General features: G+C 30.9%; 1 protein-coding gene across 1 annotated transcript; it reads right to left on the bottom strand.

Moving 5' to 3' along the window:
• Nucleotides 1-12004: 12004 nt before the first annotated feature.
• Nucleotides 12005-13480, bottom strand: HELRODRAFT_170216 (hypothetical protein; the record flags this gene model as incomplete). The annotated part of the gene is made up of 2 exons (XM_009016044.1): nucleotides 12005-12678; nucleotides 12817-13480. 2 exons carry the CDS (start codon nucleotides 13478-13480, stop codon nucleotides 12005-12007), a joined length of 1338 nt encoding a protein of 445 aa, XP_009014292.1.
• Nucleotides 13481-14134: the final 654 nt, after the last annotated feature.

Genomic DNA, 14134 nt, shown 5'->3' with positions numbered 1-14134 from the left:
TATTTTTATTTCGTTGTTGTTGTCGCTGTAATTATTATTATATTGTTTTTCGTTGATGATGGTTGTGATGATGATGATGATGATCGTCATCATAGTTAACAAGATTAACAGTATGACATACTTAAAATACATTGACAGACATGACATGAATGTTTATTGTACTGCGTATATATGATGGTAGTATGTATGTATGCGTGTATGTATGTACGTATATATGTTTATTTGTATGTATGTGTGTCTGTGTCTCTTTATGTGTACATGTTTTTATTCGAGATTTTAGTAAGAAAAGAGAAACACAACAGTTGCTTTTATTTGACATCATCAAAAGATGAAAAGTGACGAAAAATTAATATTTTATAAATGTCAATTTTTTAAAAAGTTCAAATTTTAAACAAATATAACAAAATATCGATCGATAAAAAATAATTATCACGAAACATGAATATTTAGTAAGGACAGTTCACAGCATATCATAATGACTAAATCAACATACCAAACAGAAATTATTCATGCATGCATATATACAAAGTAAATCAGGAAATATCCAAAATTATATAACCAAAATAAGAAACTAGAAAATTTATTTACAAATAAATAAATAGACATTATTAAAAAATTTAAGGCGACGACAAAAAAAATTGCAGTTTGTTTTGTTGGTGTTGTGTGGTGCTAAGAAGCGAAAACAAACACACCACAAAAAAAAATATTAAAAAGTCGCAAGAATAGTAGTCAGTCACCTACCTACAATTAAATTACTCTCAGGGCCCTAGCTTACCTGTAATGATAACTCAACTCATTTATTTTACATGTTTTAACGTTTTAATTTTACTTGAAGCTTTTAATTTATGTTAATGTTAATATTTTACTTGAAACTTTTTAACTAATGTTAAGCCCTAGCCTACCTACAGTTGTTCAACTCATCTCAATCCCTAACTTACCTATGAATTAAATTAAGTCCGGTAAAGAAAATAGAAAGTTGAAGAGAAACATAACAACAACGACACCGAATGAATGGATGTTGTGTATGTGTGTGTTGTATTTATGTGTGTGCGTGTATGTAAATGTGCGCGCGCGTACCCTCCAGAAACTTCTTCACCCATTACGGACGAACCTCCATTGCACCGACCATCATCTGACACGCACCGAGGAAATGAATTTTACCGGATACTGAAAAACAAAATTGATAGAAAAAGTTAATTTTTTAAAATAAAAAACAAGCCATTGAAAAAAAGTAAGAAGCAACTTATCTTACCATGAGATTACCATCATGAAACGTGCTGACTCCCACCACAACCCACCTCTGATCATTTTGTAGACAAATTTTTTTTATTGGCTTAGTAGTAAATGAATGTTAAAACGAAAGAACAAACGAATAAATGATTGAGCGAATGATTGAGTGATTGAATGAATTAATTAACCAATCTATGATTCAATGAATGAATAGAATGAGTCAATTAATGGATGAATGAAAGATTGTGTGACAAAATAAATGAATGAAAAAAATAAAAACAACGAAACTAAACCATACTTCAAAAATCGTCGTTGTTGTTTTCTTCGAGTTGTTATCGGAACGATCATCATGAGACCACCATCTGAAACGTGCTGACGCCCACCACTGCCCACCTCTCATCAGTCTGTAGACATGTTATTTTTATTAGCTTAGTAGTAAATGAATGTTAGAATCTTAGAAGCAAAAAATTATGAAATGGAAATAATGGCAAATAAATAATATTTGAAAATAATAAAGAGAGTAAAATGTAAAAAAAACTTACCGTCGTCCATTCGACAAAGGCAAAATGATGAGTGCCTTCCGTTTCCTGCGTTGTCCTCCAAAACTGGTGCCAGTCCTCCTCGAGATTGTTTTTGAAACACAGCCCGTGGAATGGAGAAAGAGAAAATTCTCATCAGAAAGCTTAGCGGTGCCTGCATCTTAAATTGCTTAATAAAAATAATCCTATCTACCTATTCAATTACCTTAACTAATCTATAATAAATTGTTAATGGTACGATAGTCGAAAGTTCCCCTTCATTCTCCCTCCTTGCACAGAGGTTCACCGACAGCCAGGGCACCGGATAGCAAACCATTGCCGTGCGAATAGTAGACTACTGCCTTGCGGATAGTAAACCATTTGCCGTCCGGAAGCCGTGCGGGTAGTAGACTATGGCCATGCCGCATAGTAAATCATTACCGTGCAGATAGTAAACCATTGCCGTCCGGATAGTAAACCATTTCCGGTTCACCACTGGCCGCCAAGGCTTACCTCTGACAAGAGACTTCAAAATTCAGAGTCTATCGGCTATCGTACCCTCAACTTACCTATTCATTACAATTAAGCCCTAGCTTACCTAAAATTACAAAACTCAAGAGCCCAATTCATTGGCCTTTCGGCACCCACCCCACCACCTACGTAATGCCTTGGGCTCCAACTTAATAATGATAATGTAAAACTTAACAATTAACCTACCTGTCGATACACTTACAGCGTTTTAATTTACATTACAAGATTTTTCCTAGAATTACATTATTGCTCTTAACTACCTATGAAATTAAATTACTCTCAACCTTAGTAATAATAAATTAGAATGTGTAATGAAAATAAAATTACGCTCAAATACTAACATATGTGTTTATGTATGTATTTGTGTGTGTGTGTGTAATACGCTGGTGCGTGTAATGTGGGTGCAAGATAAAATAGAAGAGATAAACTTACGCTGCCTACCTATTCAACTACATTAGTGTTGGATGCTTCCTATCTATCCTACCTACAATTAAAATTAGGCCTATCTAACCTACCTATATAGCTACTTAATGTAATTGTGTATGCGTGTGAGCATTCCTACTTAATGTTAAATTACAGAAAAAAAGAAGAAAACGTATCCCAGTCAGGCAGGTATTCTTTGCCACTGAATGAACGAACGTAGCCTGACATCTTCCATGATGAACTCCTCTGGAAGCTTCAACCTGAATGAAATGAAAAAATCCTATTTAATTAATTAATTTAAATGAAAATAGAGAAACGAGCCGCGGTGAAATCCACCAGCCGGAAAAGCCAGCAAACTGGCAAAAAAGGAAACCGTTAAGAAACCGTAAAGTCGGAAGTTAGGGTTAATGTTGAACGTCACAACCATTCTGATCCTCCATGACGAACTCCTCTGGAAGCTATAACCTGAATGAATGAACCTGAATGAACCTAGATGAATGGACAAATCTTATTTAATTAATTTAAATGAAAATAGAGAAACACAAAGAAGCCGACCGGTCGGCAAAGAAAAGAACCGCAATGAACGGTATCTATATAGGATTTATGCTCTATATAACTCTATATAACTCTATATAACTCTATATAACCATGCATACTACCACATTCAATCAATAAAAATCCCACTAAAAGCAGGAACCACCGCGTACCTGCTGAATGTATGATGTGAAACAAAACAAAAAAAAACACAAAACAAAAATCACAAAACAAAAATCACACCACCAAGTAGTGTAAAAGAATAGGAGTCCCTAACCTACCTATGTAACTAAATTACCTTATGCCCTAGCCTACCTATATATTAAATTGATTTTTACCTCACCTACCTATGCTTCATTAACTTAACTCAAGACTCATAAAGAAAGAGAAAAAGGAGTAAAACAGAACATAAAATACTACCACACAAACAAACATGATGTATGTATGTTTGTATGGGCAACCGCTCAAGAACCCACCTAAAATATAAAAAAATACAACATACAAACACACAAACCACAGACATGCAAACTCTATATAACTCTATATAAAATAAAATTAAATAAAAATAAATAAATTAAAACAATATAAATATAAAAAAATGAGATCAGGCACTCCGACTCGAGCGAGGCAGAAATGCCTGATCTGATTTCAACGTTTTTCAGCTCCTATTTATACTCGTTTCAACCATACATTTTCATCATTTCAATCATTCACATCAATAAAAAACTTATTTAATGTATGTACTACACTATTATACAGTCTTAACCAAAATGCTAACCGTACTAAATTGAAGTCATCGAACGAACGCCTTCGAAACTTTCTGGTTGGCTGGTTGAATCTGCTATATTGCTTTTCATATAAACATAATCTAATATAATATAATTTAATTATTTGTATACATGGATTCCAGTCACTTTATATATATATAATAAAAATTCATTATAAAAGCAACAGTAATCAGCTATACTACAGCTATATATGTAAGCACGCAGCTCAAATTTTTCGGGGAGAATTCAAAATTGTTTGAGACCACACCTTGCTTAACATCCAATTCCAAGCCGAGCCAAGCCAAGCTGAGCCAACATGCATAAATTCATTATAAAAAACAACAGTAGCCATTACTATATATGTACGCACGCAGTTCAAATTTTTCGGGGAGAATTCAAAATAGTTTAAGACCACAACTTGCTTAACATCCGATTCCAAGCCGAGCCAAGCCAAGCTGAGCCAATATGCATAGATTTATAAGCGCTTTTATATTAAAATTTTGCTCGCTTTTTAAACGAATATCCCAATATAACAAATTCTCCATCCTATTTTAACTTTCTTTGATGCTTTTTAATCAGTCAGGTCACAAAAATCATTAGTGATATCACAATGAAATCAATTTGAAATTTTTTTTTAATTATTGATAAAATTTTTAAATTGTTGATAAAAATAACTAGTATATATAGTGTAGTAAAACGTTTAAAATTTTCTGAGAGAATTTAAAATAATTTGAGACTACACCATAACATACAATTTGAATGTGTAAATACAACATTATAAATGTATTATAACTACATGTCTATTTCTTTATTTAGTTCTGCCTGTGTATATTTTGTCAAATTTATTTGATAGGAATTGAATATAACCTTTATACCGGCTGATTAACTACCATGCAGTAAAATAACTACTGTTGATACCATTTCCTCCAACGATTTCGCAACAAATTGCCCATACCATATAATTAGAATAAACTCTTTCAATCAATGTTTAAATTTTTATATTGTCATTTATTCTTTCGTTTTTGTTTCTGTACTAATTTTCGTGTCAATAATTTAGTTTTTAAGTAAATTTTCATTTTCGTAGCTATACACAAACATGCCTACCTGTTGCATTAAAAATTGCATTAATAATAAATAGAAATGAGAAAATTTTTGATGCATCTTTTCACAGGTTTATTTTCAAGTTAACTTCACACTAAAATAAATGTAACAATATCCCTATACTCGTTGAATAGAACTATTTTGTTTTACAATTACATATATTTTATTTATAGACTATTATAATTTATAATGCTATCATGGATTACCATTTTATTATTAAAAGCAATACTTAAGAAATGCACAAGTTTCTGTAACAGTTTATAAAATTTCAGATTTCCTCAAAATGTAAAAATGCAAAACGATTGGATTAAGTGCATCAGACAGGAAATAAATGATTTCAAATGGCTTCCATCAAAAAATGCAAGAATATACAATACAGTGACCATTTCTGTAATAAAGATTATAAGGGTTATGATGGAGAAAGGAAGATAATGCTGAAGAAAGCATTCCCATGTTTTCAAGTTAGTTATATTTAAATGTCATCAGTTACACAAGGAAGCAATTCACATCATCATTGTACATTGCAACATTATCTATACAAAAAATATAAAATGCATTCACCAATATTCCATGTATTTTATTAAAACTTAGAAAGGGCATAATGACATTGTGAATAATAAACCCTGTTTAGGACTGGGATCATCATCATCATACCAATCACCATTACAAGTAGAGTCAATTTTATATTAATGCTTAACAAGTTAACTAAATTGGCATAATCAAGTTTTTATATGAAATACATATCAAGTATTTAATGTAACAAATAAATTAACAAAAAATTTCTGGAAAAGTTTAAAAAAATTAGAACATATGACTCTGATCAAAAATCATTCGCGTTGACACTGCATTTGTATGGGCATGATTATCTTTGGACAAATGGCTTACATCTTCCTCACACTAGGACATTAAGAAAGTAATCTTGTCATACCTGTTCAATAATTTTAATAAGATTGTTTTAAATAACTATTCTCAATGTCATTTTATTAACACTACATTAAAAGGTGGCTACAAAACATTGATGGTATGCCTGGGGTGATTTCTACAAACCTTATTGACTTATGGTGATGGGGATCCTCTGGAACTGTAGGGTCATGACATTCAATCTAGTCATGGATTGAGAAATCAATCCTTGATATATTTGATAACAAACATTTATTATAATATAAGAATGAAAAAAAGATGTAGGTGTAAGGCAAAATCTTACTGGAACAATTATTTTAAGCAATTTATAATTTATTTTTTTATTTAAGACTTTATCCATTTTCAATGATACCGATATTTTTAATTATTATTATCCAAATTATACTCATGCCTATATAAATTAATTCGATTGTGGCTATTTCTATGCTTAATTATTTTATTTACTTGCTATAGGTATGCACAGCATTTAATAAATTAATGATAATAATTAATAACACAACATTCTAAGTGCATAAAATATAATAAATTAAAAGTACAATTTTTACAAACCTCATTGGTTATGGTGATGGGGATTCTTTAAAACTGAATGATCATGATCTAACAAGTCATGGATTGATGAATCACTGGAATCACACATTATCTTTAATAAATTTAATAACAACATGTACTACAATTTAAGAATGAGGAATATTTTATAAAACATTAAATAAAAAAAAATTTAGTTTGAATTACTCATAATTAATAAACTTTAATTAAATTGCAAGTTAGCTTGAGGGAGTTTGAAGCTTGAATTGAATAAATTACAAAATTATTTATTTAATTGTTTATAAAATTGATTGGTAAGTTGTTTAATATATTTATTTAATTTAGTATATTTTTTATTCCCAGACCTAAGCATTGTAAATAAAAATTTTAAAACCAATCAAGCAATAGAATTTAGGATCTTAGGAACAAGTGCTGTTAGTCGTAGTATGTACTATTAGTGTAGTGGTTGGTAGTTTCTAGTAGTCTAATCTGTTAATGTTCGTTAGTGTTATCTGTTATTTATTTCAATTAGTAATTAGAATCGGTAGAGATTAGTTTTAGTTTAATTATTAGAGTTTAGTAATTTAATTACTAATTAGTCGTCGTTTAGTGTTGTTGTGTTGTTGGTGGTTCACAAAAAATTTTTTTTATTTAAAATTCTATCCCAAAACAGCATTTAGTATCACCTTTTAAAACATTTTCAAATTTTAAATAAAAGCAATATTCCGAAATTAGTAAATATACGATCGTAACTTTTGACACGAAGGTAATGTTCGCGACGGTTTTAACTCAGCGACGATTAAGCATATGTACAAGGCCGATTATGAAAAAACCGATTAAATAAATATTTAAAGATTTAATGAAATGAAAAAAGATTTATTGTTGTTTTTTATTTGTTATTTATAACATTTTAATTTAATTCAAATTAAAAATTGCGTAAAACAATAAAAAAATTCATCATAAAATCGTTATATATTAATATACCAACGATAATGAGAAAGTTAAAAAATTGCCAAAAATTTATTTATGTGTGCATCTAAAAAATATTTGCATATTCTGATAACAATTTTATTTTCAAAAATACCATATATAACAAAACTTTCTCCCGTTTTGTGCACATTCTCAAAAATTCGATTGAACGCGATAACCCTACATTTCCAAATTTGCGTCATCGGTAACGAGAAAGTTAAAAAATCGCAAAAAATCCATTTATGTGTGCATCTAGAAAATATTTGCATCTTCTAATAGACAATTTTATTCCCAAAAATACCATATATAACAAACCTTTTTCCCGTTTTGTGCACATTCTCAAAAATTCGATTGAACGCGTTAACCATACATTTCCAAATTTGCGTCATCGGTAACGAGAAAGTTAAAAAATTGCTAAAAATCCATTTGTGTGTACATCTAGAAAATATTGTATATTTTAATAGAAAATTTCATCCCCTAAAATATCATATAAAAGAAAACATTTTCCCGTTACGTGCACATTCCTAAATATTGGATTGAACGCGTCACCCATACATTTCTAAATTTGCGTTCTTGGTAACGAAAAAGTTAAAAAATCGCCGAAAATCCATTTATGTGTGCATCTCAAAAACATTTAAATAATCTAATAGACAATTTTCTCTTCTAAAATATCATATAAAACAAAACTTGTGAAATTAAAACAATTTATATTAGTATAAACGTAATTCTTTTTAGAGAAGCCAACAAAAAACGGGGATCTGGTAAAAAAAATTTGTAGCAAATAACTCGTTTAAAAAAGAAAAGAATGCCGCGAATTAAAACACGAGAACTAAAACATGAACATTTCTTTCAAAAGTAACACTAGAGTTTAAACATGCAGCATGATTTTAAAAGTATTTTTCTTAATTTTATTCCGTTTCAAAACATAATCTAAAAAACATCTAAAATTTAAAAAAGTCCAAAAAGTACAATCACGGTATTCTATTCTGGTATTGCCATTTTGTGTTAATCAAATTATAAATTATACTACAAGCAAGAGCAGGAATGACGTTGTAACACATCAGATACAGGAAACTTCAAAACTGTAGTGCACGTAGGTTGTTTGCGAGATAATAACAAGGACCAAATACTTCCATAATTAAGTCCAATACTTCTTTGCAGTTCCTGTTTAATTCATCGAGTTCATTAAAATTAATTTATAAATCAAAGTATAACACAATTTTAAAATATTCGGTAATATACTGTAGAATTTTTAAATTATATTATGATGTCAACAAAATAATATATAGAATCTTATACTATGCACCTGCGTCTCGAACCGTTATTTTCGTTACCAATCGACAGAGATTTAATAATAATAACGGTAAAAAAATATCTCGTATCGTTATAAAACGATACGAAAAATCTCGTATCCTTTAATAACAATACCAGAGATCTCCTATCGTTATTTAAACAAGACATTTTTAGGAAAGTCTATCATATCGAAATAAAAAATAAAAGATACAATTTTCGTCTCGTACCATTATTTCAATGTGTGGAAATGGTAAAAGTGCACATTGTAAAAAAATAAAGTGTTATAAAATATTAAAACTTATTTAATTTTTCCCAATGGAATGACTTTGGTTTAATAAAGACTCTAAAAATATCGTATCGTTATTAAAACGAAACATTCTCCAAAAAATACGAACACAACAAACTTTTGTTTAATTTTTCAATTGAATGGCTGTTTTCTGGGCGAAATAACTGGGCGGCGTGATGGTCTAATGGTTAAGGTTGCCTGGTGCTGTTTCGCAGTAACCGGGTTCGAATGTGACAAAATTATCCCCGCGTATCACATGCTTCGTGTGTAATGCGTCGTTTAGCACGATGTTTATTTACGATGTTTTTCGCTCTGTTGAATCCTCTGAACTTTGGAAGAGTGTAATTGACCTTTAACTTTTTTCTGTTTTAATACAGTACATTTGGTAAAGCGGAGTTGACGGGAAAACAACTAAGAGCAGACTGAATGTGCCAAGCGTCATTGTTATTGCGCGATGTTCAAATACTATTTTTCAAAAACTCGAAAATCATCATACAACTTGTGTACATACTTGTGCACATGATTTTATTATATCAATATATAGTCTTCAATACCTCGTTATCGTATCGTTATGTATCGTTTTCAAAATAATAACGAGACGCAGATTTTTATGTAACAAAATTAATTTTTAATAATTCCATGTATTTTCATTTAACGAAAATTTATTTGATCAAACTGTTCAGCCGATTTGACATGATTGAGTCCGCCTGTTAGATACACTTCATCGTAGCCGAAATCATATCGTTTCCAAAAATTAACGAGACGCAGATGCTTATATAATAAAATTAAATTTTTAAATATTCCGTGTAATATTATTAAACGAAAATATATTAGTTCAAACTGTTCAGCCAATTGGACAATATTGGTTCCGCCTGTTAGATACACCAAAACCGTTGCGAACATTACCTTCGTACTGTTCAGCCAATTTGACAATATTGGTTCCGCCTGATAGATACACCAAAACCGTCGCAAACATTACCTTCGTACTTTTGACTTGAGCGATAAAAAATCACCCTCCAATTTCCCTCTAGAAGTAAGCTCCTTGTTCGACTGTCAAAAATGAGCGAAGGCCGTTATATTTATTCTAATTATATGGTCATATGCATATAGCTGGAATAATTATACGTATATTGAAAATTAGTTGGACCTCTCATACTTCGAATAAGGATGTATTAAAACATTCCGGTTAGAGGAAATTACTACAGGTAATCCGACGGGGGCAGTTAATGTTTTATGGTCACATCATGCTGAAGGAAAGAATGGAAAGTCTAACAACTACAGGAAAGATTGCAGGTAAAAGAGATCGCGGTCAACAACGAACATTTGTGAAGTCCTTGTGTCACTTGTTGAATATCACCACATTTCAACTACTATAAAGTGTTAAAAAACGGGTTTTGCGGAAGTCGATGGTCGCCAATGTACTGAAAGGATAAGGCACGAGAAAGAAAGATCAAACGTATTATGTAATTGGTCTAGAATTTATACGCAAAATACATATACATACGCTGGTAACAGACCACAATTAATGCAGTAATATATGAAATCTACCATATTTCTAGCGTTGGATAGGTTTTTTTACTACATTTCTCAACATCTCTAACCAAATTCTTGTCATTATTAATTTTATTAAAGTTAGAATGATTTACAGTTTTCCAATTCATTTTCATGTGCATCAATCCACAACAACAAATTCGAAATAGTACCCTAATGCCTAATGTTTTTGAAGCTATTAAAGTAGAGAAAGTCACATCGTTTCAATATCTAGGGGATGTTCTGGATTGTACTGGAACAGCTGAAGCTGCCGTTCGAGCACGCATACGTGCAGTTTGGAATAAATGGCATCTCCTTGCCTCTATATTGATGCGGCTTGACATCCCACTACCACTACGATCAAGACTTTATAAATCTGTGATGCGTCCGGTGTTGTTGTATGGTGCAGAAACATGGCCAATGACAACCAAACTGGAACAACTTCAACGAACCGACATGAAGATGCTCCGATGGATGCAACGAATTAGTCTGAAGGACCAAATCAAATCTACCGAAATCCTGCGTCGTGCTGGTTTAGATGATATAAAGGACGAATGCCGGCAACACAGTCTGTGGTGGTTTGGTCATGTCAAACAAGTGGAAACAGTGCCATAATTTTCCTTGCAGATGTTGAAGTACCTAGCACACGTCCCAAAGGCCGTCCAAAGAAGTCTTGGTCGCAAACAATCGAGCAAGACATGAAAGCTCTAAATTTAAATGAAATGGATACAATTGATCGTCTAATTTGGCGCAAAAAATTGATGGCAAAGAAAACAACGTCCTACCTCGGGGGAACTGGGTCTCTGGACGCATAACGAAGATTGATTCAATTCATTTTCGAGTGTCTAAAACCTACTTCGATTTTTCAATCATCTTCAGCGCTTGTTACAGTTTATATAGAGAATGTGTATAATCCAGTACTTGTTGCAGTTTATATAGGGAATTTGTATAACCTAGGCCTTTGTTCCTGTGAACAAAACAGAACCAAACCCAACTTTAAATAATCTGTATTGGCTTGGTTGAAAACATTAAATTAAATAGCTGACAACAAAATAAAAAATAGGTTTTGTAATTGCAACTATAGTATCCAAATATATTATTATTGGTCATAACACATTGCACTGATTTGTTGAGCAAAAACTTTTTAATCCTTAAAAAATCGAACTTGATGAGATTTTTTTATTTGAAATTTTTTTTAAATGATAAAAAATAACATACAAAAAGGAAAATAAAAAAATAAAAGCTCACATTTAAAAATTTCAAATATTTAGCATATGTAAATTTTGAAAAGAATGATAGTTATAAAATATGAATTAGATGGCAAATGTAAATCGCAAAAGAATCAAATTGTAAATTTTGACAATGATATCAAGACATCACTGGTAGTAAGAGGCAAATAATGACTCAACTTGCAATGGCCAATCAAACAAAACTTTACATTCACCCTCTCCATAATAAATGTAGCTACAATCATTTTTATAACAAATCTTCAAACAATCAGATTGTAGATACTTATATTTCAAACTCAACACATCAAACCCTGTTTGCACAGCTTCAATGCCATCTGTACAACCAATAGTCAAATGGGCTCTTGAGCCAACTTTCAGTTCTATTCTTTGATTCACAGGAATAAATTCAGATACATTGCATAAGCGGTTTTTAGAAAGCTCATTATTTAATGAAAGCAATGAAATTTTTTTATATATTGCATCACTTATTTCATCTTTGCATGAAGTTTTTTCATCAGAACAGCTTGGAATAAGTTTGCCATCTTTGTCTAATTTATACATGAAAGCATCTTCACTTTTCCAAATTTTTAAACACTTTTTGTCCAATTTTATGAGAACTCCACTAGTTCTTGGTGTAAAAATAAACCCTGAAACCGTTAATTTGAAATGTTTACCTAATGAACCAATAACATCTGATTGTGAAGAGTATGAATCTTCATTGCTATCCAAATCTTTAAGCTCCTTTTCGAAATATGTTGTACAATGAAGCAGTTTTTGAAAGTTCACATTGTATATCATTTTGTATTCTAAGCTTTTACTGTCTGAAAATTAAAATATTTTAACATTTCCAATTTTATATAAAAACATAAGTATACATGCATCTAATTATAAATATAAATACATCTGGCAAATTTAAAGAACATATTAAAAACTAAAAAAATTAAATTTAAAAAACTTACATGTGGATACTAGATCATTTCCAAATTCTTTAAACAAACTTAGGCATTCGTAAAAATTTTTTTCAGCAAATTTGGTGAAGAGATAAGATTCATATTCATTAACAAAGAAGCCCCAAAAATATGGTGTAATGGGATGGAGAAGGCATTTTCTACACTCAATATATTCACTTGTACAACCATGTTTATTTAATTTTTGTAACTTTTCGACATTTGATTTCCAAGGAGTTTTAGGTTCTACAATCAAAACTAAATAATTGTGCTGATTAGCAATTTTAATATACGAATCCATTTCCCATCTTTGAATATTTGTGTTGTCTATAATTATGTGTCGTTTGCCAACCACTGTCGCTTTAAAAAATGATTTCTTGCAAAGCTGATGAGCTTCAGGCAATTTTTCTGGACAGATATTATACAAACCATCCTTGTTACTAGTAAAATAGAAGTCAGCGGAGCACACGTAAGATGACAGCGGATAGCACCTAACGATTTTGTTTGAAATGTACGACTTGCCAGAACCAGGTAACCCTCTCAAAATGAAAACAACTTTGTTGTAAGTTTTCTTTAAATAACTTATTGTTGGTCTATCAACAAGAAATGGAAAGTCCGCATAAGACGATGGACAATATTTATTCTTTATTATTCGCCTTCTGCGTTTTAGATTCATTGTATTTATTTTTCATTTATAAAATGATCTCGGATAACACGATTAATTCATTAATGAACCATTAAAATAATTTTTTACGTTGCACGCAAAATAACGCAAATTCTCGTTTAAAAGTGGTTGACGTTAAAACAGTTTGAACTGCTGACCAGGTGTGTAATGCCTTATCGAGTTTTTTTTAACAAGAATTAAACCATAGAGTTTAAACGATAAAGCTGGCAACTAAAATATGGCCATCAGTTTGTAGCCAACATCAACATTCACATCTTATCAGTTGATTTCTCTCTCTCTCTCTCTCTCTCTCTCTCTCTCTCTCTCTCTCTCTATATATATATATATATATATATATATATATATATATATATATATGGTTTCCTGTATAAAATTTAATGAATTTATGATGTCAATTTTGCTCTTGCTTCCAGTAAATTGTATAAAGGGAAAAATGAAATATAACCAAGGAAGGAATTGCGATCTTGGTGTATTTTATTTTTCATTTAAAAACAGCTGATCCCGCAGGATATAAAATAAAATTTTAAATTATCAGTCACCAAGCTTTAGACATGACAATCAGCGTCGAAAAAGTTAACAAATGATGTCATGATGCTCAAATTTTTCTTGCAAAGAATCTATAATAAATTTTATTGAAAATGAAAT

Source organism: Helobdella robusta (genome assembly GCF_000326865.2).
Source record: "Helobdella robusta unplaced genomic scaffold HELROscaffold_17, whole genome shotgun sequence".
NCBI classification, from domain to species: Eukaryota; Metazoa; Annelida; class Clitellata; order Rhynchobdellida; family Glossiphoniidae; genus Helobdella; species Helobdella robusta.
The sequence above is the reverse complement of the archived record's forward strand: the minus strand, read 5'-3'. Positions and strand labels throughout refer to the sequence as shown.